At 44.1% G+C, this 27578-nt stretch overlaps 1 protein-coding gene across 2 annotated transcripts in view; it reads left to right on the top strand.

Annotated features, from left to right (window-relative positions):
• Positions 1 to 26128, top strand: part of GRHL2 (grainyhead like transcription factor 2) — a 94037-nt gene extending 67909 nt beyond the window's left edge. For both annotated transcript variants that reach the window (XM_056854277.1, XM_056854276.1), the window contains exons 10-16: positions 4506 to 4593; positions 4691 to 4827; positions 7153 to 7184; positions 9043 to 9134; positions 13122 to 13207; positions 24718 to 24782; positions 25939 to 26128. In XM_056854277.1, coding sequence (XP_056710255.1) covers positions 4506 to 4593; positions 4691 to 4827; positions 7153 to 7184; positions 9043 to 9134; positions 13122 to 13207; positions 24718 to 24782; positions 25939 to 26053 — 615 coding nt within the window. In that variant the 3' untranslated portion in view covers positions 26054 to 26128. The remainder of the gene's footprint in view (positions 1 to 4505; positions 4594 to 4690; positions 4828 to 7152; positions 7185 to 9042; positions 9135 to 13121; positions 13208 to 24717; positions 24783 to 25938) is intronic.
• Positions 26129 to 27578: the final 1450 nt, after the last annotated feature.

Genomic DNA, 27578 nt, shown 5'->3' with positions numbered 1-27578 from the left:
AATAAAATGGGAATGCTACATGTGAATAATGTCACGTGTACTCAGTCATTTAGGAGGAGCTTTGTGGAGCAGAGTGGTAAACTGCAGTACTGCAGTCAAAAGCTCTGCTCACAACCTGAGTTCGATCTCGACGGAAGTTGGTTTCAGGTAGCCGGCTCAAGGTTGACTCAGCCTTCCATCCTTCCGAGGTTGGTAAAATGAATATCCAGCTTGCTGGGGGTAAAGTATAGACGACTGGGGAAGGCAATGGCAAACCACCCCGTAAACAAAGTCTGTCTAGTAAACCTCGGGATGTGATGTCACCCCATGAGTCAGTAATGACCCGATGCTTGCACAGGGGACTACCTTTACCTTACTCAGTCATTTAAGGTGCTCCACAGGTGTGGTTTTTCTCCCTGAATTTGTACCAAGCTACCTTAGTTGTGTACTAGACTTTCTATCAGGACTGGCTTACCAAACACATTTGGGAACTCATTTTACTCCAGCTGTTTTTATCCTACTGAGTTCTTTGATATTCTTACCCCAGTTTCTTTGGCCTTTCCTTAGTCACTGTGGCCATTTTGTGCTGGGCAGCACCATTATTCATATTTCCATGTGGCCGCCATTTCACATGGTCTACAGCAGTAGCCTTCTGATGAGTTAGAGCATTGGTCTGTCAAGGTCAGTACTGTCTACTCTGACTGGCAGCATCTCTCCAGGGTCTCAGACTACAGGCTTCTTTCACATTGTAGCAGTAGAGATAAAGCCCTTAAGGGCAAGCTTAAGCAGAGTTATGCCCTTCTAAGTCTGTTGAAGTCACTGGGTGTAGGAGGGTGAAATTCTGCGTAAGACTATTTACCAGGCTTATCCTGGTTGCTCGTATTTATTTATTTATTTATTATTAGACTTGTACCCCGCTCTCTATCTCGGCTGAATCCGGGTTCAGAATGGATAACAATAACTAAAACACAATACATATACAACAATATAGATTAAGTCCAGTTCAGATATGTGCAATAAAAATTTTAATAGTAAAATCAGTTGGTGCTTATAGATGATCATAGAAGCAATCAGAGTCCCCAATAAAAACTCTATAAGATGGAAAATGAGGAGAAGGGGAAGGAAGGCCAGCTATGATGGACACCGTTGCTGTCCTCAGCCGTAGGCCTGGCGGAACAACCCCTGTCTTCTTGCCCTCCCGGCCAAGTTCATAATTCATCCCTTTTAAAATGCCAGTAGCAAAAATCATAATAGCAGTGATAAAAATAAGGCCTTGTTGGGCGGGTGTCATTGAGTAGAATGGATAGGATATAACGGCAGACACCAGGCTGGTCACAAGGCCAAGACGTCTAGATCCTGTTTGTACCCTCTGAAAGCAAATAAACCAGGTATTTGACGTACTCTCAGGGCAGTCCTATGCCAAGTTCCTTCACTCTTTGATTTCAGCTGGCTCAGAACGCAGTAGCTCTGTGTTGGACTGCGCTGTCAATATAAATAATAGCCTCTCAGCCGAGTCTGGATGCATAGCAATACCAGGTGATAGTTTTTATTTAAAAAGTAACCACTGTGACCAGCGTGTTGTGCTTATGAGCATCCTGCAAAAATGGTTTTCAGCATTACCATGCTGGGGACTGAAATGATTAAGATAATGCTCAGATGACTAGCAGACCGTGACCGATATTAACATTCAAAGGTTCAGCCACACAGCACGAAAGAAACTCTGTTCTGCAGATCCACACAGTGACCCCCTGTTATTAGCATCTTAAATCCGTAAAATCTTCAGATCACGCATGACTTCCCATGAATTTATGCTCCACTTTCTACCCGTGTTAAGGAACAATACAACAATACTTAATCAAGAAGGACAGCATACTTGTTCACTTGCTGCTCTCCAGCTTTTAAATATTAGAGCAAACTGCAAGACAGGAGGATTACCTGACAGAAATATGTTTAATAGAGGCTTTTGTATGAAACTGGGAGAACATTTCAGGTCTGATTCTGCAGTGTTATGAGTAACTAACTATAATCCTGTGCTGAGTTACTCTAGTTTGTTCCTGGAATTAATGCTGCATAGGACTGTACTGTAAAACTCTTACTATTAGGAAAAGAAGAAAACCCAATATGGGATGGTTTGACTCTAGGGTTGCCAACCTCCAGGTACTAGCTGGAGATCTCCTGCTATTGCAACTCATCTCCAGTTGATAGAGATCAGTTCACCTGGAGAAAATGGGCGCTTTGGCAATTGGACTCTATGGCATTGAAGTCCCCTCCCCAAACCCTGCCCTCCTCAGGCTCCACCCCAAAAACCTTCCACTGGTGGCGAAGAGGGACCTGGCAACTCTAATTGACTCAATAAAGGAAGCCATGGCCTTCAGTTTACAAGACCTGAGCAAGTCTGTTAATGATAGGACGTTTTGAAGGTCTTCAATTCATAGGGTCGCCATATGTTACTGTTTATGGCAAAGACCTTACTTACAGCAAAACAAAATGGTCTTATGGTCCACATTCAGCAGTAATTTGATGAGATTGTTCTCCCATCTTCACATTAACAAATGAGCCTGATTTTGGCTAGAACTTTTAAGCTGCAACCAAGGACATCAGAATGATCAGATGTTCCTCATTTTGTTTTGCTTTGATTTCCAGCTTGCACTAGCCTTAAAGCTGGTTTGCAGTCTTCTGCATCTGAAGATAAAAAGTAAAAGCTGGCATTCTCAGGCATCGTATTACTCCCAATAAGCAAGATCTTTATCCATGCAAATGTTTGGCTCCTCATACACTTACCGTGACTAGCAACTAGAGAGAGTTGTCACGACCCCCAAGTTACAAAGGATCCAGATAAGAATTTACATGTCAGTACGTCAGATCTCAAAAGCTAAGCAGGATCGGCTTTGGTTAGTATTTGGATGGGAGACCTCCAAGGATTTTCAGGGGTGGGATGCAGAGGCAGGCAACCACTAACCACCTCCCAACGTCTTTTGCCTAGAAAACCCTACAGGGTCACCATAAGTCAGATGTGACTTGACGGCACCTTATACACACAAACACTTTATGTAGGTTTTGCCATGGAGTTTTCACCAAGAACAAATTGTTTGTGTAATCAGCTCTCAGTTTTCAAAATCACTCTGCCTCCAGTGTCATCTGAGGTTGCATCGACAGGACAGCTTTGCAGGAGTTGATGTACTGCTAGTGCATAAGAAGAGCCCTGCTTCATTAGACCAGTGGTCCATCTAGTCCAGCACCGGGTTTCACACGATGGCCAGCCAGGTCCTCTGGAGGTCTAACAGCCAGGCATAGAGGCCAAGGCCTTGCCCTGACAGTCTTCCTGTTAATTCAGAGGTTTGGTGCCTCTGAAATTGGAGGTTCCCATTAGTCACCATGGCTAGTAGCCATGAATGGACCTATCCAGCATGAATCTGTCTGATCTTGTTATAAAATCATCCATGCTTTTGGCCATCACTAATCCACTGGCGGTGAATGCCACAATTTAATTACGCACAGAGTAAAGAAGTACTTCTTTTTGTCTGTCCCGAATCTATTGCCCATAATCTTCATCTGGTGCCCTCAAGTGCTAATACTATGAGAGAGGGAGAAAAAGTTCTCCCTATCCATGTGTAATTTTATAAACCACTATCATCCCCCCCTTTTTCTAAACTGAAAAGTTCCAGACATGTTCTCCTTTCCTCATAGGAAAGCTGCTCCAACCCATTTATCATTTTGGTTGCTCTCTTTCTATTCCGTACTTTTTCCAGCTCTTCAGTATCCTGTTCGAGGTACAGTGATTAGAACTTCACACAGTATGCCAAATGAGGCGTCATCATGCATCTATGCAGAAAACATCATGTCAAGTTTGACTCTAATAGCTAGTGGCGTTCCGTGGTCTACTTTCACCTTTCTGTTGTTGGCAGTTGATTCATCCCATAGTTTTGTCGCGAGGAGCTAGCGGATTAGATTAGAGTCCTCAGGATACAATCCAGAAATGCCAAGCTACAAAAAGCCAGTGTTTGCTGTAAATAATCTGTGCACTGTAAATAAACAATCTCCAACACTCTCGACTTCCACCAAAATCTCCCCACATCCAGTCACAGGGTAATAGACATTTATACATTTCACAGGCTTCAGGAACCTATCAGCTTACACTGAGTCATTGCTTAGTCATTGCTCCTATTTCACCTTATTTCATCAGCCATGGTTAACACCTGTTCTAACCAGCTCAAGGCAGTCTCCCAGGATGCAATGTGTTCCTGAGCTTTCAGTTTCTGATATGCCATGACTTGCATTTCTTGACAGGTTTTGCAAGTAAATGTGGAGAAGATGGGAATAGAAATAAAAGGTTTGGAACCTAGAAGCGCCAAGGCTAATCTCATGGAATGTACAAACTGAGGGGGAGTTGTGTGCGGAGGGGATGAGAAGAAGTGGGAATGAGTGTGCAAGCCCGTGCCATGTTCCTGATTGGGCAGCTGTGGGACTCTCCTCCCGGTTCCATGCATAGTAGCTGCACTTGCCATAAGATCTCCTTCTCATGACAGGGTGCGGAGAGGAAGATTCGAGATGAAGAGAGGAAGCAAAATAGGAAGAAAGTGAAAGGCCAGCTATCGCAACCTCCGTGTAGCAATGGTAAGGAAGAGTCGTCCCCCCAACTCCATTCTCTTTTGCGTTCAGCTCTGTTTATTATTGCTGATTGTTCATTTTGCCCTCTTATTCCCATGAACAGCTGAAGGGAAACTGGCTGCGGTCCCTCTCCAGAAGAAGAGCGACATCACCTTCTTCAAAACGATGACTGACCTGGACTCCCAGCCTGTTCTTTTCATACCGGATGTTCACTTCGGGAATCTCCAAAGGACCGGGCAGGTAGGAAGCGGCTAAAAGCCCAGGTGCCTGATTCTTATCACTGGCATGATGAGGTGATATATAAAATCCTTGCAGGCTTTTTTGGTAGACGCTTCTGGAGGAGGGTAACTCTTTGCATCTGCAGCCCTGATACGTCATAGGAAGTTCAGAGGAGGATCAGCATAACCAGCCGAAGCAAAGCATTGTTGGTTTCATTGGGTGAATCAAGCAGTGTTGAAATGAATGAAGAGTTGCAGTGAACAACTGCATTTGTTCAGTATAACGAAGGACAAAGAGTTAGAACAATATGCAACAAGTTTTAACTGCCTATTTACACTGTTAAGAATCAGAAGTTAAATGTCCTCCCTATTTTGAAACTATTTCTTTGTGAAAATGTCATTAAAATAAAGCGAAGGACTATTTTCCTTTCTTGAAACCAGAGAACAAGGAGAATTTGGGAAATTCTTCTGTGACTTCACATTAGTCTGAATGGACAGATGTTCATTAAGAACCATAACAGTGAACCATAACGAAACTTTGTTCATATAGAAGAATTCTTAATGAGCCAGAAGCGTGCACAGAAGCACTTAGTGATTTTTGACTTTGTTCATAGGATGGCACTTTTTCATTTTCTCAAAAGGTGGCTTAAAGTAAGAAAAATCTAGAGGAATATCACAGTTGTTGCAGACCAGTAAACAAGGTTCTCAATTCAGTGGTCCCACGCAGATGTTACACTGCCCGGTCAGGAGTGTTGCACATACCTATACCTTCATATCCCATCTCTTCTCATCCCCTCCCCTACTCAACTCCACCCACTTCATTTTCAGAAATAATCAGTGTGCAACTCCATTTCTAACCATTGTTTTCAACATGAAGTTTGAGCTAAATATGGTTAGCAGAAACGTAGGTGCAGAAGCAATTCTGTGCTGTGTTCAGTCATCACCTGGCCCCTGGCAACTATGTGGCTGAGATAGCAAAGGGTTGGATCCGGACCAAATTTCCCCGTGGGGAGAATGGAAATTTCCTGCCTCCTACTTCAGCCCGCTGATCTCCAACAAGTGCTGCTCCTAGGGGAGAGAGGACCCCTGACATGAAGGAGGACTGTAGTGGGGAGGGGAAATGAGTGGAGACGGCTAGTTTAGTCTGGATCCACCCCGATGACTCTACCTTTTCCACCCACGTTTCCTGCTGGACAATATTAGATTGGATCAGTGCGTCTAGCAAGAGAGACTAGTGAACAGCAATAGTTGGCATTGATGTTGAGCTGTTTGGACCATGTTTGACATCTTCCCTAGAGAGAACAGCATTTCACTTCCGCAGTTTTATTTCCTTTGTCTTTGCACGTTCCCTTCTATCTGCCTCAGAGTGTGATGAGAACATAATTAAGCTAAATAATATTAAGACAGTCGCAACGATGAGCAGAATTATCAGACTTTGACTAGATTGTTCAGAGTAATGAAACTTCAAGTGACAAGGGGTAGGAGTTTACCATAATTTCTTTTAATCAGCCATCGTTTAGAAGAAAGTTAGTACCTTTGACATTCTGATAATAGCTGTCACCTAAAATTATTTTCTCAGCACAGGAGAGACTCAACACTGTTTCTCCTCCTACCCCCCACCCGCTGACCTCTTCTGATGGGAAATGTGACGTTCATTTGCACTGCAACTCCTTTCAGCCAGAATAATGCATTAGCTAAGAAATATTGGTTTGCCTCCACCAGAACATCTCCACAGAAGGATTTCCGCATGTGGCCTTTTTGCTTTCTCCCTCTCACTGCAGCCCAAAGCCCCCCCCCCCAGTTGCTGTTCTGAGAGTCCCCTGTCTCCCCAGGAGCAGCATGGGGGGCATTTCAGGCTGCAGCAGGAGGGAAGGGGCAAGACAGTTGCAGTGTGTGGGCAGAAATCCTTCCGTTTGTAGAAGTGGCCAGTGTATGTAACTGTAAAGAGTAGAATGTGGGTAACTGTTACAATCATGTGACCATGGACAATCTCTCTAACATGTGGGCCACACTTCAACACAGAACTGGGTGGCTTGAAGCTCACTGGTTTTATCAGGTCCAAGCAGGCCTAGTTTTTATTGAGATAATTCCATACAGTTTACTTGGGGCTCTGTTAAAGGATACAGCCCATTCAGGACTTTTTCTGTGCAAGTCCCTTTAGAATGATGAGCAGGACATGTTTATTCTGGGTCTAACAAGCTGATGCTTTTTGACAAGGAAAAGAGAACCAAACCGGAGTACTGCATGCAATTGCTACATTTTTTCCTTGGATCCCCTGTGTATCAGCTTTTCATGATATTGTGACAATAAATCTGTTTTGGTGTGTGTGTTTTTTTGGCTTTTACAGATTTACTACAACACAGACGATGAGCGAGAAGGGTAAGTTCTTTATGACTTCACAAGCTTTGCAGCCGGGAGGGCTCTGGGGGGAACGTTTTGATGCCATTTCAAGCTGAATATTTTTATCTTGGTAGAGCTGGATTCTTTGCTTTTTTGTAACTTTAGTCACCCTGACGGATGGCCCAGGCTAGCATGATCTTGTCAGATCTCGGAAGCTAAGCAAGTCGGCCCTGGTTAGTACTTGATGGGAAACCACCAAGGAATACCAGGGTCACAATGCAGAGGAAGGCAATGGCAAACCACCTCTGTTAGTCTCTTGCTTTGAAAACTCTACACATGAACACATGAAGCTGCCTTATACTGAATCAGACCCTTGGTCCATCAAAGTCAGTATTGTCTACTCATACCAGCTGCGGCTCTCCAGGGTCTCAGGCAGAGGTCTTTCACATCACCTACTTGCCTGGTCCCTTAACTGGAGATGCTGGGGATTGAACCTGGGACTGTCTGCATGCCAAGCAGATGCTCTACCATTGAGCCACAGCCCCTCCCCAATTTATGGGTTGCCATAAATTGGCACTTAACACACTCACAACTTTAGTCAAGTTTGTGTTTAAAAACAAGTTGATTTTTATTATACCGAATATTACATGTGCTTTTGAACTGGCTCTGGGTACATTATGCTTTAAAACAATAGCAAAACTCTGCAGCAAAGCAGCCTAAATTGCATAGCTAGGAAAACGGAAGTCTTCAACTTATATATAATTGGCGTTTTTTTGCTCATTTTGCTCTTTGTAGGCCATTGGCTCCCTCTTTCGGAATTTCTGCTTAATCCCTCCCTCTTTCTCAGGCTTCTGGGAGTTTAATGTCACAACTTGCCTTCTGGGAGTGGGGGGGAGACGTTAATTTAGACTCCCAGGTTGCCAGTTTTTGTACCAATGCAAGTGTCTATGAGGTGCTTGTACAGAGCAGAAGAAATACACACAGCATTAGTACATCAGACAATAGGGCAGTGATACTGATTCAGTTCAACACACTGACTCTTAAATTTAAACAGTAACGTTGTTTTTAGATCAGGCCCATCAAAAGTGCCTGGCACTGCTTACAGATTAGCTGGGATTTGGCTAGAAGGAGGAGAAAGAATGTGAGTGGTTGCTGTTTCCATCCTTCAGGGATTCTGACAAAGCAAAAAACACAGTGGTCCATTGGATGTTCGTTTACTCTCGGGACCAAGATACATGATATGCCCAACATTGGCTGGGTCATAGGTGCACGACTGGACTCCCACTCACACATACATCAGGGAAACTCACCTTAAAAAGTGCTCGTTTACTCAGTTCAATGAGGGAGGGCAGCAAAGGGTGAAAAGGAGTTTCTGGTTTCCCTCTCACCCCGCTTTTGCCAGTGGAAAGGGTGGCGGCAGGCCTTTTCACCATTTCTCTCTGTTCCACATGTCCTTCCTGGGGTATGTGGAGCCAGTGAGAAGGGGTGATCCCCCACCTGTTGCCACCCTTTCTGCTGGCAAAAGCAGGGAGGGAGGGAAATCATAAGCTCCTTTCTTCTCCCTTGCTGCATTCCCTCATAATACCAACTGAACAAGCACTTTTTAAGGTGAGTTCCCTGACGGTGAGTCCAGTCATGCACCCATGACCAGACACACGCATGAGCACATGACTCTGCCTTATACTGAATCAGACACTTTCGTCCATCAAGCTCAGTACTGTCTCTTAGACTGACAGCACGTGTTAGGCGTATTGTGTAGTTACGCCCTCAAAGTAGCCAGGGCCAGTGCAATCACAGAACAGCTCAGACTGTATTAAGTGCTCAGTTACTATAATGCAGAAGGCTGGATTAGATTCAGTATTATAACGCTTGTATGTCTCTTTTTACCCTCCAACAGAGGTCTCTTAACAAAAAGGATATTTCGGCCAGTAGAGGAGGAGTTTTGCTCACCACCGCTGAAACAAATAAAAGAAGAAGGAGCCAAAAGAGGTACCTGTTCATTCTCAGGCAGTATGTCTCTTTTTCTTTGGTTTGAAGGTAATTGGGGAAAGAGAAAATAATAGTTGGTTCTGTGTGGAAACATGGTTGTGGGATGTCATGGTCCAGGGCATTTAAATATAAAATTATTAATTCCCAGTCTTGGAATATATAAAATCAGTCAAAAGTATTTACTTTTTTCAGTGAGCACCATTATAATCAATTACCAATGATAAAGTAAACAATAAAGGAGTGTTTCAAAGATTTATGGTGGTGGACGTCTTGAATATCCCCAATATTTGAGAGATGGAGAGCTGCAAATTGTTGCATCCGGTTTCCTCTGTATGCACACACAAGGATATGCATAAAACGCTGGAAGGGAAAAACTAGCCATTTAATATTTTTTTAAAAATCTTTTGGATGTAGACTTTTTATAGCCAATAACTTTTCTTTAACATGTATAAAGGTTAGAAGGCCCACTCCAATATATGTAATTATGAACACATTTGCATTTTGTCAAGAATAAATGTTAACTTCATGATCACATATGGCACACACTGAGGAGCTGTTAATGGTGTGTGTGTTAATGCCAACACACTGTTCCCACATTTCAAAATAGGAAGCCGCTAAGCTTCTCTCAGCTTCCCTGGGACCTTGGTTTGACTTTGCTTCTAGGAAACCTTTTAGCAAACTTAGACACAGAGTTCTAGAAATCAGGAAGCATTCCAAGAAGTGCTGGAACGTACCTTTCTGTAGATCATGTACTCTGGTCTAAAAAATCCTTCCCAGAAAATCCCAAGAGATCTGATTAGTTTTTGGGGAGACACTCTTTCCCCCCCTTTTATTATACCACAAGGCTCAGAGTTTAAGCCTGAGCAAGGGTCAATTAACTCCTGGTTCTATGGCTGGGAAGATACCACAGTTTATTCAAAGTCTAAATGTCTTGAGATAAAGCATTAGCTTGGTTCAGATGTAATAGCAAGCCATGGATTGATTGCCCATATGTGGCCAAGCCTGAGGAATCCTTAGGCTCATGAACTCCCTTCTCTACCCTCCGCTCTTACAGACATGGCCAGCTAATTGGAAATTTCGTGGTAAATCATAGCATCTGAACCGACTACCTATGGTTTTCACTTTCCCTGTGAACCAGAATGCGTTCCTTGTTGGCTTTCTGGGGGCACCTGGATGGGCCTGGTGAGAAACAGATTGCTAGACCAGGTGATTTATCTGGGCTCTTCTTATGATTCCAAGCTGGGAGTAAACCATGGTTTGAAATTCTGTGCTGACCTTGAAAGGCCAGCCCAAACCATAGTTTTCAAGGGTGGATAGAGCACTATGATTTGTCTTGAACCTGGGAATATCTTGAAGAGTTTTAATGAGGGGAAGGGGGATGGAAAGCGTATAGCAGAAAAAATGTGAAATCATCTGCCACTCTCAGTTTGGTCACATAGCAGCTGATACACAAAGCTAGCCGTTAGTGGATTGTCTGTTACAAGGAGGCCTATTGTTCGATATTGTCTACATTGGGGAGGGGCTGTGGCTCAGTGGTAGAGCATCTGCTTGGCACACAGAAGGTCCCAGGTTCAGTCCCTGGCATCTCCAGTTAAAGGGACTAGGCAAGTATGTGATGTGAAAGACCTCAGCCTGAGACCCTGGAGAGCCGCTGCCGGTCTGAGTAGACAATACTGACTTTGATGGACCAAGGGTCTGATTCAGTATAAGGCAGCTTCATGTATTCTTTCTATAACTTTGTGGTGCAACCGTGGCTTGGAAGCAATCTAAAGGACACACTAGGGGGCAGATCATTCTGGATGATTGATCAGATCTGATTAGTGTGATTTTATCGGTGACAGTAGTCCATTTAACCTGCTGAAGAGATTCAGAAGTACAAATCCGTGTTCTTCATAAACGTAACAGTGAGTCAGGTTTGCTATTATCTCATTAGCAACAGAGCTGTCATTTGATATATGCTTCCCGGACAATAATAATTGCAGAGAAAAAGACGTAGAGTACAATTGAAAGAAGAGAGCAAACACAGAAAAGTGTAAACAAAGGCAGGTGAAATCAATCATGAGGGGGCATTGGCATATCTCAAAATGTGTTATTTACAGTGTAGCTTGAGCAAACAGTGAGTAGGTTCAGGCTGCTGTTTACTTGAAGGAACTCCAGTGGTGCAGCCAGGTAATTTTAGACCCTGGGCTTACTTGCTTGGCTCTGGCCAAACATTGCTGTGACTTCTGCCCCCCCCCCCCCACACACACACTCCTGCTGTGGCTCAAAGTGCCCACTGAAATGTTGTTCCTGGAGGACAAGGGTATCAGAGGTCTGGCATGATATGGGGAAAAATAAATACCCCCCCTACAGTCCATGGAAATCTTCCACAGGATCCAGCCCAATGGCTTTGTGGAGCTCTCTCTCCACTCTTGAAGTAATGTGTAATACTTCACTTACTACAAATACAAAGCACAGGATGAACATTCAACAGTGACTTCTACTATCAAGGAAACGTCATGCTAAACTGAACCAAATGTACAGAATACATGGACATTTCTGCTAAAGTGGACCATAAATAGAATACTGTGGGAATTACTAAATGTGCAAAGAATCATGCTGTCAGCAGGATTTACTTCCAAGTAAACATACATAAGATCAAGTGGTGGTGGAAAGTGCCATCATGTCACTGCCAACTTATGGTGACCCTGTAGGGTTTTCAAGGCAAGGGAAAAACAGAGATGGCTTGCCAATGGCTGTTTCTGCATAGCAACACTTTCCTTCCTTAACCTCCCATCCAAGTAATAACCAGGGATGACCCTGCTTAGTTTCCAAGATCTGACACGATTGGGCTAGCCCAGGCCATCTAGGTCAGGACTAAAATCAAGTAGCTGTGACAGAGTAACCAATTTAGGGCCAACTAAAGTAATCAAATCTCACCTAGAGTATTGTGTTCAGTTTTGGGCACCGCAATTTAAGAAAGATGTAGACAAGTTCGAATGTGTCCAGAGGAGGGCAACAAAGATGGTGAGGAGTCTGGAGACCAAGTCCTATGAGGAAAGGCTGAAGGAGCTGGGTATGTTTAGCCTGAAGAGAAGATTGAGAGGGGGATATGATAACCATCTTCAAGTACTTGAAGGGCTGTCATATAGAGGATGGTGCCGAGTTGTTTTCTGTCGCTCCAAAAGGTGAGACCAGAACCATGCTGGTTTAAGGAGGAAGTCTCCTTAAGCTAGAAGAAGTCTTCAAACTTGGCTGAGTGGAATGGGTAGGAAACAGGCCTGCGTCTGATCCAAGTTGACCAGTGAGCTTCCTGAGTCGGGGATTTAAACCCAGATGCCCCCAATTGTAATTCAACACTGCACCACTCCACTCCACTGGCTCATCACGCAAAGCTGTGGATTGTGTGCTTTGCCTCCAGACTTACCTAATCAGTGCACCACATGTTCAGTCTAAGAACTGCACTGTTGCACATGTCACAGAATGTACAGTTTGTTGGTCTTGGAGCTTTACAATGAAAGTGGCATATGGAGTGGGAATTTCCGTGTGCAAGTAATATCGTAAGGCTCTGACATACTTTTTTGATCATACTTGTTTCTGCAAAGGAGGATGCTGACTTTTGATAGGAGTAACTATTTTTGTATATGGGATTTCTTTACTTGAAGAGGGAATTGGGTGAACGTATTTGTTATAAATTAGGCCTACCGTTTAACTATAACAGATATGCAGGTGTTTAGGAATGAGCTGCAGGTACTGCCAATATGCAGGTATTCCTTCCTGGGGGAAAATACACACAGTTACCTGTACTTTTCCCAAACCAACTGACACTCACCCTGCTTCTATAATGTCCCCATTACATGGAACAGATTTGTTTTTAATAACAGTTTCTGGCTTTCTTCACTTGTCTTTTGTTTTAAGAGGGATAGGTTTTGGACCAAATGGGAAATCATTCAACTGTAGGACTGTTTTGTATCTGCTCTTAAGTGTTTTGGTTCTTTTCCTTTTCAGTGCTGCTATACGTGAGAAAAGAGGCTGACGAAGTGTTTGATGCTTTGATGTTAAAGTCCCCCACTGTAAAAGGACTCATGGAAGCTGTGAGTGTCTGCTTATCCCTATTTCATTTATCTTTTAGGCCATAAAAAAGCAAGCCTGTATACTCTGCCTTTGCTGGAAGAAGAGCAGGAAACCAAATAAATGAGCATTTTATAGTTTTGCTAGTGTGAGGGAGGGGAATATGTGTTTGTGTCAATGGATCTCATTTTCCAGTTTGGCCCTGTAATGGTGAAGAGGGTTTCCTGCCCCCAAAGGAAAAGAACAACTGCTCAGCTGCTCATTGCTGTGCCTATGGGAGTGCTTCTCCAGCATCTAATCACCTTTCTGAGGGGGGATCGAATGTTTGGTGGGGGGGGGGGAAGCACAGCAGGAATGAGTTCTGGTCTGCCTCAAGGAAAGTGCAGTCATAGTTTGGATCTGCCTCCGCAAGAGAGCAGATTGAAGGGTCGCTTTGCCTGGTAGAGTGGTTTAACTCTACCTCAGGGAGAGGACGGAATGCCCGGTTCTGAGGCCTGTCTCTGGTCATGAGAAGACCTCATACCATTTAGTATGACTCTTGGGAAAGGGTAGGCTGGTGTGGGTGAAATCCTGTCTTGTTTGTGGCTTCCTAGAGGCGCCTGGTTGGCCACTGTGTGAACAGACTGCTGGACTTGATGGGCCTTGGTCTGATCCAGCAGGGCCTTTCTTATGTTCTGTGTGTATGAAAGGTTCCAACCTAGTGGCTAGTCAGTGAAAGCCTGTTTGTACCTTAAAGCATTAAAAAAAAAAGAATTCAAACCATTCTCTGAAGCCATAACTAGGTTAAATGTATGTGCCTTGACACTTGCTACCCTAAGAACATCTTGCAACTGAGGGAAAGGTTTACAATTCAAAACCAATTTAAAACCAACCTGGCCCCTCAAAATCATAAGAGGCTGTGTGGGTTCCCTCATGTGGTAGAAAGGGCCCAAAATCATGCTTAGGGCAGCTTGAGTCTACAAGAGAAAATCTTCCATGACCACTCACTCCTAGGAGCTGTTGGCTTAGGTTTTTCACCTGGCTGTGTGCCCAGCCTGAGCAATGACTAACACAAGCAGCAAACAAAGGGTCATTTGTCAAAGTGTCAAGGTTCTTAGTATACCGTTGAAAGAAGTACAGAGACAATTAATATGGTAAGATCAGAGATAGTTACATTAAGGGGAACTATTAGAACACCCTCAAGCAGTTATCACAATATCAAACATACGGCACCCATACCAAATTTTAGAATCTGTATTAAGTTGCAGATATTCCATATGCCCCCCTGCGCTATACAACTGTCACACAAGAAGGGGAGACAAGAGGCCAAAGAGGCAGGAGAGTGTAGCAGATGCTTACAGATATGTATCCAAGCTGGTACAAGGAACTGATCTGAGTCCTGTGCTAGAGGTACCAAGCATCTGGGCAGCCAATAAATCTAAAGGTTAGGTAAGATACATATAATATCATGGTAGGTGTGTGGGCTTAGGCCCACACAATCAGAGGTGGTTTGCACCAGAACAGACGTGTGTACAATCAGGGCCCAAGGCAGTGGTCCAAAGAAAGGTCAGTGATAGCCTTGAGCAGATGACAGTTCCGCAGACAATTCAGAGCAGGACTGAATTCAACCAGACCCTGTAACTCACTGCACATAGCAACACCAAGCAGGCATGACTTAGGGGCAGATTCTGGCTCCAGGTGTAGGACCCAAAGTTTGAATGAAAGCAAAGATTTCTCTTTTCCTGGATTTGGTGAAAGGGGAGGGGAATCCAGATGAGCTAACAACTGCTGTTGATGATAAACTGCTGATCAGAAAAAGTCCTGGGAATACTTCCAAATAAGGAAGGAGGTAGCTGATAGGAAGAAAATAGAAAATAGATTCCTTTGAAATGTGGTGTTGGAGGAGAGTGTTACGGATTCCGTGGACTGCCAAAAAAACAAATCAGTGGGTTATAGATCAAATCAAGCCTGAACTGACCCTAGAAGGTAAAATGATTAAACTGAGGCTATTGTATTTTGGTCACATCATGAGACGACAAGAGTCACTGGAAAAGACAGTCATGCTAGGAAAAGTTGAGGGCAGAAGGAGAAGACCCAACAAGAGATGGATTGACTCAATAAAGGAAGCCACAGCCTTCAATTTGCAAGATCTGAGCAAGGCTGTCAAAGATAGGACATTTTGGAGGACTTTCATTCATAGGGTCGCCATGAGTCGGAAGCGACTTGACGGCACTTCACACACACACACACACACACACACACACACACACACACACACACACACACAGCTCCTTTTGAATGAAGAACCTTCAGCAGAGAATGCTAATGTGGGCTTTCATTCTTTTTAAGGCTGGTGTGCTAAAGTAGCCAGAAACTTTGTATTGCAATGCTCTTGATTAACTACTGAGAGGTCCTGGTTAATGGTCTGAGAGCTAAGGAAAGGGAGAAGGTGCTTTATCTCTAAAGCTGCCATTGTCCCCAGTGGGCATAATGAGATTGTGCAGGATTATACCTGACCCTGGTCCTCGTCTACTAACTGTTGGCCTTTGCAGTGCAGATGGCCTAAAACTCATTTTCTTGGTCTCTTCTGATTAGCAAAAGAAAGTTTGTCTCTGTCACCAGAATGGAGGGGGGAGGGGGGAAGAGAGCCCAACAGAATGAAGGTTGATGGTAATGCTGTGCTGATCATGATGTTCATAAACAATGATGGATATTGCATGACTCTGCAGAACCTCCTTTGCTGAGGATTGGGTCACCTAATGTTAAGGATCGAAGGCAGGTTTTGCATCCAGTTTCTCCAAATGCAGCATGTTACAAAATATTGTCGAAGGCTTTCACGATCAGAATTCATTTGTTCTCGTAGGTTATCCGGGCTGTGTAACCGTGGTCTTGGTATTTTCTTTCCTGATGTTTTGCCAGGAGCTGTGGCCGGCATCTTGAAGATGCCGGCCACAGCTGCTGGCGAAACGTCAGGAAAGAAAATACCAAGACCACGGTTACACAGCCCGGATAACCTACGAGAACCAAGTAGCATGTTACATTTCTGCATAGGCATGAATGGCAATTAGGCACTTACATGGTAGACTGCAGCCAAGAAATCAGGAGGAGATTGAGACTGGGAAGGGCAGCCACGAAGGAGCTAGAAAAGATTCTGAAGTGTAAGGATGTGTCACTGGCCACCAAAATTAAGTTAATTCATGCCATCGTATTCCCTATTATTATGTATGGGTGTGAAAGCTGGACATTGAAGAAAACTGATAAGAAGAAAGTAGATTCCTTTGAAATGCGGTGTTGGAGGAGAGTGTTACGGATACCGTGGACTGCCAAAGACACAAATCAGTGGGTTATAGATCAAATCAAGCCTGAACTGACCCTAGAAGCTAAAATGAATAAACTGAGGCTGTTGTACTTTGGTCACATTACGAGAAGACAAGAGTCACTGGAAAAGAAAATCATACTAGGAAAAGTTGATGGCAGCAGGAAAAGAGGAAAACCCAACATGAGATGTTGTCGAAGGCTTTCACGGTCAGAGTTCATTGGTTCTTGTAGGTTATCCGGGCTGTGTAACCGTGAAAATTCCAAGACCACGGTTACACAGCCCGGATAACCTACAAGAACCAACCAACAAGAGATGGATTGACTCAATCATGGAAGCCCTAAATTTGCAAGAGGAGCCCCGTGGTGCAGAGTGTTAAGCTGCAGTACTGCAGTCAAAAGCTCTGCTCACAACCTGAGTTCAATCCCGACGGAAGTTGGTTTCAGGTAGCCAGGTCAAGGTTGACTCAGCCTTCCATCCTTCCGAGGTCTGTAAAATGAGTACCCAGCTTGCTGGGGGTAAAGGGAAGATGACTGGGGAAGGCACTGGCAAACCACCCCGCAAACAAAGTCTGCCTTGTAAATGTCAGGATGTGACATCACCCCAAGGGTCAGGAATGACCCGGTGCTTGCACAGGGGACCTTTACCTTTAAATTTGCAAGACTTGAGCAAGACTGTTAATGATAGGACATTTTGGAGGACCATGAGTCGAAAGCGACTTGACAGCACTTAACACACACACACATGGGAGAAAATATACGGACTCCGACTCCTCTTAAGCAGGGGCAAAACATAATCCTTGCCACTTGGTGATACTAACTTTTGTGAAACTTTTCAGCTCTTACCTACGTAGCCTCCCCTCCCCCCAAACAGGCCCACAGGGCAGCAGGCTAAGGCGCTCTTGTTCTCCACCATACCTTAGGAAGTGCTGTAATGACCACAACTCCCCCCCATCCCCCACATGGCTGTTTTCCTTGCAACATTTTTAAATAACTTTAAATTGGCAGCAGCATCCTCAGGGTGGACATAAGGATGCCGTCACATCTGGTCTAAATTATGGGCAGAAAGGTACCAGCTGGATATTAAGAAAAAAATTTTTTTTACAGTAAGAGTAGTTCAGCAGTGGAATCGGTTGCCTAGGGAGGTGGTGAGCTCCTCCTCTCCAGCAGTCTTCGAGTGTGTGGCTGGCTGGACGAACGCTGGTCAGGGTTGCTCTAGGCTGATCCTGCAATGTGCAGGCGGTTGGGCTAGATGGCCTGTATGGCCCCTCCAGCTCTATGATTTTATTATTCTAGTTTGGCTTCCTCTCTCTTATTCTTACACCCACTTCCTTCTAGCGCATGCCCAGATCACACTGGCAGCGTTTCTGGATTGGAAATTTTACCATTCTTTATCTCTTTCATCCTCACAGCCACCCTATTTAAAATGCATTGGAAACCCTGCTTATCTAAAAGGCAAGCGGGATCTGAATCCAGTGTTATCTGCAGGTCACCAAGACCCACAGAGCTGATTTATTAAAACTTGTTCTTCAGGAGTGCACATCTTTAAATGTCAGAAGTGGGGGTGGGGAAAGATCTAATTTTGCAGCAGACTTCTGTAGACAAAAATATTGCAGGGCTTTGTTAACCTTTCTTTGTTGCACCAGCGATGTGTTTATCCTTTATTAGCTGATTTTTGGCCAAGAATAACTGTGTTTAACCCTTTGTGGGCTCACTTTCTGAGATGAAGGAGCTGGTTTTGGCTACTGGCAAGGTTATGTGATAAGAGAACCTAGCACTGAGTGTATTTTTTCTTCCCTTATCCTTTGCAAGTCAAAGAAGAACTTTCCTTTTTAATTCAGCCCAATAATCCAGCAATCCAGAAGAACCTGATATTTTAGCATTGAGGTCCTTAAGTGCAATCCTAAACAGAGTTACACCCTTTTGAGTCCATTGCAGTCAATGGGCTTAAAAGGATTCAATTCTGTGTAGGATTGCACTGTTCAACGTGAGTGTTTCTTGACTGGCTTATCAGCTGAGCAGCAAGACCAGCGCTGTGTGCATTCACATTTAAAAAACATATTGAAATTCTGTCCTAAGGAACTGAAGTCTGCAACCTGTAAGCCTGTTAACAAAAATTGTGTGGCATTGCTTATTTCCATAATTTGTGCGTCTTGCGCTAGTTACGAGAAGAGGGAAATGGTTGTGCTGGCCCTCCTGTATGACCCCAGATATTTTCCCTAGCCCACTTCCTGAGGCCTGGTTTACATTTGCAACTGGTGGGAGAAGGCTGAGGTGCTGAATTCCTTCAAGGCTGAAGGCTGAACTCCTTCAAATTGCAGGTGAAGGGGACGGCATGTTTAAATACTCCCTTATGTAGAAAACTCCCTGCAAATAGAAAATCTGTCAGAATGACCCACTGAGTTATGAGGACACATCATCCAATGGCAGCAGGTGAGGTTGAGCGAGCAGAGAGGGAGCAGAGGACAGGAAAGGCATTGAGGGTCTGCCTGGGAAAGTTCCAGAGACTCTCATGCTTAGGAGTTTCCAGAGACATCACTTGTCCTTTGAAGAAGAAGAGTTGGTTTTTATATGCCGACTTTCTCTACCACTTAAGGAAGAATCAAACTTATAATCACCTTCCCTTCCCCTCCCCACAACAGACACCCTGAGAGGTAGGTGGGGCTGAAAGAGTGTGACTAGCCCAAGGTCACCCAGCTGGCTTTGTGTGTAGGAGTGGGGAAACAAATCCAGTTCTCAAGATCAGAGTCCACCGCTCCAAACCACTGCACCACACTGGCTTTGAGATTCTGTGCAGGTGGTCATCTGTGACCTAGTAGTATGACATGAATGTTGATGCTGTTCATAAGCCCATTAGTTGTGGGCGTACTATGATCAGGCTGGGAGCGCACAGCACCATCTCAGAGCCAGGCAGTGAGGATGATACTTATTCGCAGGATCCTGACCACAGCTCAGTGCAGCTGCAGGAGCTCCGCACTTGCCAGCAGTGCAGCTAAGCCTGATTAACTCCCAGCCTATTTAGGCTGAGGCTTGGGAAGGCTGCCTTGCTGGATCAGTCCGTTCACCGGGTGCTAGCATGTGTGCCACCTCCAGTTCCAGGCTGCTAGTTTTGCCAACCCTCCCAAGCCATGCTTTCTAGACCTGAAGGCACTGCCACAGAGACCTGACTGGGCCTGCCTGCAGAGCTCAGGACACTGGCCGTGAATTATACGTTTAATTACTCATTGAGTAAAGAAGTACTTCCTTTTGTCTGTCCTGAACCTATTTCCCAACGGTTTCATTGGATCGCATGAGTTCTAGTATTATGGAAGAGGGAGAAAAAGCTTCCTCTAAGTACATGGTAGAGCATTCTAGGAGAGATAGCAAAGCAGTTCTGAAAACATGAAAAAATATATTCTTGGGTTTCTTTGTATTGGCAAATGTCCCTGGATTCATAGATAGTATGATTTTTCACCCTGAAACTGTTTATTCTATCATGCATACTTATCCCCCCACCCAAAAAGAACTATGTCCAAAATGATGGGCTACTGATCTTCACGGTTTCACAGTTCAAACATAGATTTAAGTACGTGAAATAAATATTGAACTAAAAAGGAAGCCAGTTGCAGGATTAAACATATAGAAGAAGAAGAAGAGTTGGTTTTTATATGCCAACTTTCTCTACCACTTAAGGACAAACAAACCAGCTTACAATCACCTTCTCTTCCGCTCCCCACAACAGACACCTTGTGAGGTAGGTGGAGCTGAGAGAGCTCTAAGAGAGCTGTAACTAGCCCAAGGTCACCCAGCTGGCTTCATGTGTAGGAGTGGGGAAACCAACACTGTTTTCCAGATTAGCCTCCGCCGCTCACATGGAGGAGTGGGGAATCAAACCTGGTTCTCCACATCAGAGCCCACTGCTCCAACCCACCGCTCTTAACCACTACACCATGCTGGCTGTATATCATGCTTCTATCTCTATACTTGTAGATGTGGGCGGGGGAAACCCATAAACAGAGAGTGTACCCTGAGTCCGGTCCTATAGATTCTGAGATACAAGAGAGTTCCCTGTATGTGCTTCTAGACATGAAGCTCTTTTCTTGCTTTTCCCCTCTTCTACATTCATGGACCTTATAACTGGTGCTGTCCTCTCTGACAGTGCTGATCACCTATAGAAATAGGAAGGAGGAAAGGAAGGTGCTGAGATTCAGACCCCCCACTAGCAAATAGAGGAGCTATACTGGTGAAGAGGAAGGCACTGCTCATGTGCTGATGGGTGGGGCGGGGGGTGGATTGTCTCACTCGGCAGCAGGCGCAAAGTCTGTCCTTGCGTTCAAGGATCTCTGCATTCAAACATGAGAAGCGACTTTTCACAGGAGATCTGCCTAGAGGCTACTACTGGAACATGAAGGAAGACTAACCAAGGAATCTCATATGTGACTTCCCCCCCCCTACTCATTGTACATTTCTGGCAGCACGTTAATGTACATGTGTTGTGAAGAAGGGTGACTAAGAGACATGAAAATGCAATTAACGAAAGGCGGGCATTCCTGTGCTACTCATTTATATAGAGCAGGGACTGTGGCTTAGTGTAGAGCATCTTCTTGGCATGCAGAAGGTCCCAGGTTCAATCCCCGGCATCTCCAGGTAAAGGGACCAGGCAGTAGGTGATGTGCAAGAGCCAGCATGGTGTAGTGGTTTGGAGCTGTGGACTCTGATCTGGAGAACCGGGTTTGATTCCCCACTCCTCCACATGAGCGGCAGACACTAATCTGGTGAACTGGATTTGTTTCCCCACTCCTACACAAGAAGCCAGCTGGGTGACCTTGGGCAAGTCACAGCTGTTAGAGCTCTCTCAGCCCCACCTACCTCATAGGGTGTCTGTTGTGGAGAGGGGAAGGGAAGGTGATTGTAAGCCGGTTTGAGTCTCCCTTAAGTGGTAGAGAAAGTCGGCATATAAAACCAACCCTTCTTCCTGAGACCCTGGAGAGTGGCTGCCGGTCTGAGTAGACAATACTGACTTTGATGGACCAAGGGTCTGATTCAGTATAAGGCAGCTTCATGTGTAGACCAGTTTTACACTAGTTTAACCACAATGGCTTCCTCTGTGCATTGGTAAAAACTCTTTATGTTCAAAAATTCAGAATTAAACTCAACAATAAATAATATTAATGTTATTAATAATATTATTACTCTTAGTGTTATTGATTTTATTTATAGCCCACTTTTCTTCTTCCACCTTTCTCCTGTCACGGAATGGAGAGAGTCATTTCTTGGGTTCCCAAGGAGTCTTCCATACACTCACTGGCTGGCCAGACTCAAACCAGCTTACGATGGACTGAGGCCTTGGCCTTGTAGCCCAATTGCGCTGCCATCCTAAGCAGAGTTCTAAGTCCAGTGACGTCAACAAGCTTAGAAGGATATAACACTTGAGCTTGGCAGTACTGTACTTTTTTAAACTTAGTACTAATGATTTCAGACTTAGAAGTACATACCCACTAAAAGGAAGTCTCAGTGTTTACAACTTGCACATTTTTACTTGTTTATCACATTCTAATCTGTGGCCTCCCTCAAATTTTCCATTACACTTGAGTATATGTTTTCATTTTTAAAGATTCTTCTCCCTTTTATAATCACTTCCCGAAAGAACAGTAAGTTTATCTTTCACATTATGCTTTTCCTGGAGACAAACAGGCACCTTAGAGAATAACTGTTTGTTGTGCCATGAGGTTTCATAGGCAACTGAGTTCTCCATCAGATATGTTTAGAAGGATTGCGCACATGAACAATTCAAAAAGCACTCTGAGGGCCCGAGTACTAAACATCTCATCCTTGCAGTACATCTCAAAAAGAGACAATTTAATTTTTGTAAAACAGGATCTCCTCTCGCCATTATCATCAGTAAACTGAAAAATGCAATCTGATTTCTTTATGGATTCCAATTCTGAAGTCTTCCATTCCAAGTTGTCCTGAAGTCAGAGACATTTGTCCAAGGAAACGGAAACATTCCAGTACTGGGTTCTTTATTATTCTTGCTTTTAAAACTGAGTTTAAGAACTATGCTCCCTCACTTAGATGGCCCAGACTAGCCGGATCTCGTCAGATCTCAGAAGCTAAGCAGGTCAGCCCTGGTTAGCACTTGGATGGAAGACTGCTGAGGAATACCAGGGTTGCTATTCAGAGGAAGGCAATGGCAACCACCTCTGCTAGTCTCTTTCCTTGAAAACCCTACAGGGTTGCAATAAGTCGGATGCTACTTGGCGTCACTTTATAGATACACACATAAGAACTATGCAAACAATAAAAAGCTGTCAGTTCCATTGCTAATAATAATAAGTAAACTGCTTAGGACTTACTAGAGGGTGTCTCAGAATGGTTAACATACTTCCACATTACCTTCTAGGTAGCTGAAATTTTGTACCCACATTGTCCAGGAAATGCCAATTGCTAGACGATTCTGAAGACTGGATAATTCAGCCTTGTCTTTAATGTATCATCTAGAAGATCAGCAATTACAAAATTCCCCAAATGACTTTTTAAAAATCTGAGACTTAGAGGTATATATCATATACATATAGGTAGGGAAGCTACACATCTTTATTTGCAAGTCTGGGATAGCCATCCATTAAAAATGTGTAATAGGTACTTCCAAAAAGATTTCCCTACAATGCATGAAAAAATCACAGATATGGTACACATAAAGTCCAAAATAATAAGATAAAAAAATTGAGCCTGAATGTCATCTCTCCCTATTAACTTGTAGGGAGAAAGGGGAACTGTTCGTAGTCATGAACACCTTGTTTTGTGGGGAGCACACGTCCAACCACAGCTAAAAATAAGTTTGAAAATACCTTGCTTCAGTCTGTTGACTCATTTTTCTGAGTATGTGATTCTTTAATCCTTTCCAGGTCTGTAATTCAATTGTGTTGTAACTCGATTCTGACCTGTAAAGGAAAAAGATATTTGCTTTGATAAATTTCCATATCCTTTTGCCAAGGACAATCTGTGACAAATACACCTCTTTTGACATATTCTGTCTGCAATAGGCAAGTTTATTACATCCTACTTTAACAAAATTAGGAAGAAAGTAGAGATTTTCAAAATAAATGCAGCAATGTCCTGAAACGGACACATCGGTGATCTATTGTATGCAGTAACTTTATCTGCTCCAAATCTTCATAAACACAGATGAATGGTATAGCATTATCTACATGAAACAAACTGTCTTAAGAATACTGACAACAGGGCAAGGGAAAGAGAAGCAAAATGTTTCCAAAAAATGGTTTTGTAGCTTTTCTTTTGGTCTGCAAAACTTCTCCCAGGTACCTTTATTGATCCAGGCTCAACTCCCTAAATAGGAATCACAAGATTTCACACACCCACACAAAACCTCTGCAGTTTGTCAATTAATGGGTCGTTGTAATTCGTCTGCTTGGACATATCTGCTTGAAACGCCCAAGGAAGCTGAGCTTTGCACTTGGGATCCAAATTGTTCCCCGGTTGCCAAGTTTGCTTCAGTTTCTGCTTCAGTCTTATATCCATGTTTTATGTTTTGTGAAACAGTTGGTCGTTTTTAGGATTTTTTTATAAGGGACAAAATCACAAATACAGGTCTTTCCTTTAGCATCCCTATGAAGCACTCTGAGGGGCACAGGTACATTTCACCTGGTTTGAAAGGGGTTGGTTCCATTGATCCTCGGATGCAAGGACCGCAAATCTTTCCCACATTCCCTTCTCCTGTCAGTCCTTTCCAACTCCTGGAAAGTTTATTCCTTGGGTTGCAAAACCAGCATGGACCCATGAGGGTCGGCAGGCTGCAGAGGGGAGAGGAAAGGGGGCAAATCACCCTCTTTTCCTTATTATGTCAGCAAAGCTGTATTGATGGAAGAGGCAGAAAGGTCCCGGGGCCAAATCCTGCGTCCAAGCATTTATTTGCACACAAAAGCTCGTCCGTGAGGTCCATGGGGATTTGCCGCCTCCACTGTCAGTTTGAACAGACAGGTTTGGCTTACAAGTGTTTGGCTCCTGTGATGGTTGCCCTGGCAATGGACAACCAGAGATGGCGGTTGAACCGTTGTGAGGCGATGGAATCTCATGATGGTTCATGCTTTGGCATTCTGCCTTGAAAGTCCTGTTGAGCGTCTGTGCTTTTTAGCCTGTGTTAGCCACACTTGTTAATTGAATATGGTAATACTGCATTGGGTATCTTTCTTCCTTTTCCTAAAACCTTCCATTGTTTGCGTTTAAAAAAATATTTCAGATTTCTGAGAAGTACGGCCTTCCAGCTGAGAAGATTACAAAGCTTTACAAGAAGAGTAAAAAGGGGTAAGATATTAGAACATTTGGATCATGCTTAACTAGGCTATGCTAGCACAGACTGTGCTGGGAAACTCACAGTGAATCTGGATTACTGAACGCTGTTATATACCTCAAACAAGCAGTGTGACCTCAGTTTGCCACCTCCTATTTCACCCCTCCCCCACTGGGCCTCACATTAGGCCTCCCATAGGGATGTCATGGTGCGGGTTTTCTCACTAGGTGCAGCCAGTGGTTTGAAGCGTGGATATTGCTGCATCAGATTGGTGCGCAGTCCTGGCAGGGAAGGCAATATTTTGTAACAAGGATGTCATTTGCAATGGTATTCCCATAATGGGCATACTGTACGACTTACAATCATGTTCGAAGGTGAAATTCCAGGGGGCGGGAAGTTGCACTGTGTCTAAGCATTTACGCACTCAAAAAATCATTCATGATACCCATTGGGATTTGCAACCTTATCCTATAGGGATTTGCAACCTTGACTTTCTATTTCAGGGGTCTCCAACTTTTTTGAGTCTGGGGGCACTTTTGGAATTCTGACACATGGTGGGTGCAGCAACCACAAAATGGCTGCCACCAAATGGAGGAGGAGCCAGCCACAAAATGATTGCCATAATTTTACTTCAGTCACACAGTGAAGACTCTAGTGCTGTGGTGGCAGCTGCTGCCAAAGCAACGTTTTTTAAAATCAGCACAGCCAATCTCCAGTTACCAAATTTCAAACCCTTCCTGGGCAAAAATCTGACCTGGCCCCACCCACTTCCTAAAAACAGTTGGCGGGTGCCAGAAAAGAAGAAGAGTTGGTTTTTATATGCCGACTTTCTCAACCACTTAAGGAAGAATCAAACTGGCTTGCAATCATCTTCCCTTACTGTGTGGCTGAGAGAGCTCTAAGAGAGCTGTGACTAGCCCAAGGTCACCCAGCTGGCTTCATGTGTAGGAGTGGGAAAACAAATCCAGTTCACCAGATTAGCCTCCACCGCTCATGTGGAGGAGTGGGGAATCAAATCCGGTTCTCCAGATCAGAGTCCACCGCTCCAAACCACCCTCTTAACCACTACACCATGCTGGCTCTCCTCGTTGAGGACCCATAGTCCATTTGAACCTACCCTCTGATAATTGAAACAGGAAGTGTTACTAATGCATCCCTTCCCAATTCCAGGATCTTGGTAAACATGGATGATAACATAATTGAACATTATTCCAATGAAGACACTTTCATCCTGAACATAGAGAGTGTGGCGGAAGGCTTCAAGGTCACATTGACGGAGATCTAATCCTGTGTAGCATCTTGCTCCTATTTTAAGGAAGGGAACAGTTCCTCTACAGCCCTGATGGCTCCCTAATGCTGAGAAAAGCGGACATTATGGAACTTCATGGCAAACCACCATATTCCTTGTTGCCCCAGGGAACAAGTCTGACACACCTTCTCGTTAATCCTTATTTATTGCTCCTCACTCTGCATTGTGTAAATAATCATTGGACCTTGGACTTCACCATGTCACCCTCTGCTAGGGTGAAACAGTGACTTAAAATAAACCAGCTGTTTAATATAGAAGAAAAAACAGATCTGAGGCATCATGTTCGTCCAGCTGGGACAATACAAGCGCAATTGCGCCCTCCGAAATAAATCGCTAGAAGGTTTGGTAATACAATTCACGCAGAGGTAATGATGGGGACAGTGGCTGATGGCGTCCACCTGCACAAAACTTCCACCTAGTGCTGAGCATGAGGTGGAGCTTAGCCACAGATCTCCAAGTGCTTCCCCCTCCCAGGGCAATGGGGACTGTTAAGTCAGGCACTCAGAGGGCATGTCATTTGTAAGCAAACCTCCATCCGTTTTTAACCTGCTGTATATAATGTTTATATTATGTAATAATAAATTCTTCCTGTCTGTGTGGATGTGTTTACTACCCCTCTGTTGTATGCTGGAGTGAGAAAATGGCACGAATCTCTCATCCGGGAGAGAAGCGCTGCCATTGGCTGTTCGGTGTGCAGAGGGGTTGATGTTTCTGGACCTTTCACCCATGGCTTCTCCATCTATACTAGACTGTTCAGTGTCTCTTGATTGTCACATCTGGCCCATCCTTCACAAGTGTAATGCCTGGGAAGCTTTGGAGAGCTTGTGGTTGCACTCGAGCTCCCCTTTCGCTATGAAATGATTCTTCACAGTCTTCTCATTTCCTGTTATTTAACTTCATTATTTCTGTGCAACCATGGAGTTTCTCCATGGTACTACTGTAGGGAGCTGCATGCCAAAAGTCCTGGGAAGCCAGATGGGCACTGGCGATTTTTGTGCACTTGCAAATGTACTGATTGCGCCCATACAAGATGATTCAACTTGACCTCCCTCTCCATTCATTTCCTTTCTTGCTACAACCTTTCATCATCTTCTAACTCTCATCACTCTGCCGCACATCTCGATTCCTCCCTGTGCATCCCCAGAACCACCCAGAATGAACAAGCTATTTTCCAGGAACAGCAGGAAGAAAATCATCATGGTATGAATGATTTTCCTGTGTCGTTCATTCATTTAGGAAACTTCCTAGTGTCCACTGATTGGTTACACTAGACTGTAAACGTAAAGATGTACATGCTCTCTACTTGACAGGGTGTAAATGTATATAAGTCTTGGCTATAGATGTTTTTGGTATGATTTTGTTAAAGCTGTCGTCTAGCAGACAGGGGGTCTTTTTAATTGCACTTCCATGGTTGGGGCCGCTGGTATTTGCCACACCAAGAGAATGAAATAAAGTTTGCAGAGTCTGTACAGACCACAATAGCATTCCTGTAGAGTGCAGA

Source organism: Euleptes europaea, chromosome 8 (genome assembly GCF_029931775.1).
Source record: "Euleptes europaea isolate rEulEur1 chromosome 8, rEulEur1.hap1, whole genome shotgun sequence".
Classification (NCBI taxonomy): domain Eukaryota; kingdom Metazoa; phylum Chordata; class Lepidosauria; order Squamata; family Sphaerodactylidae; genus Euleptes; species Euleptes europaea.
Note: the sequence above shows the minus strand (reverse complement) of the source record. Positions and strands in the feature narration are given on the sequence as shown.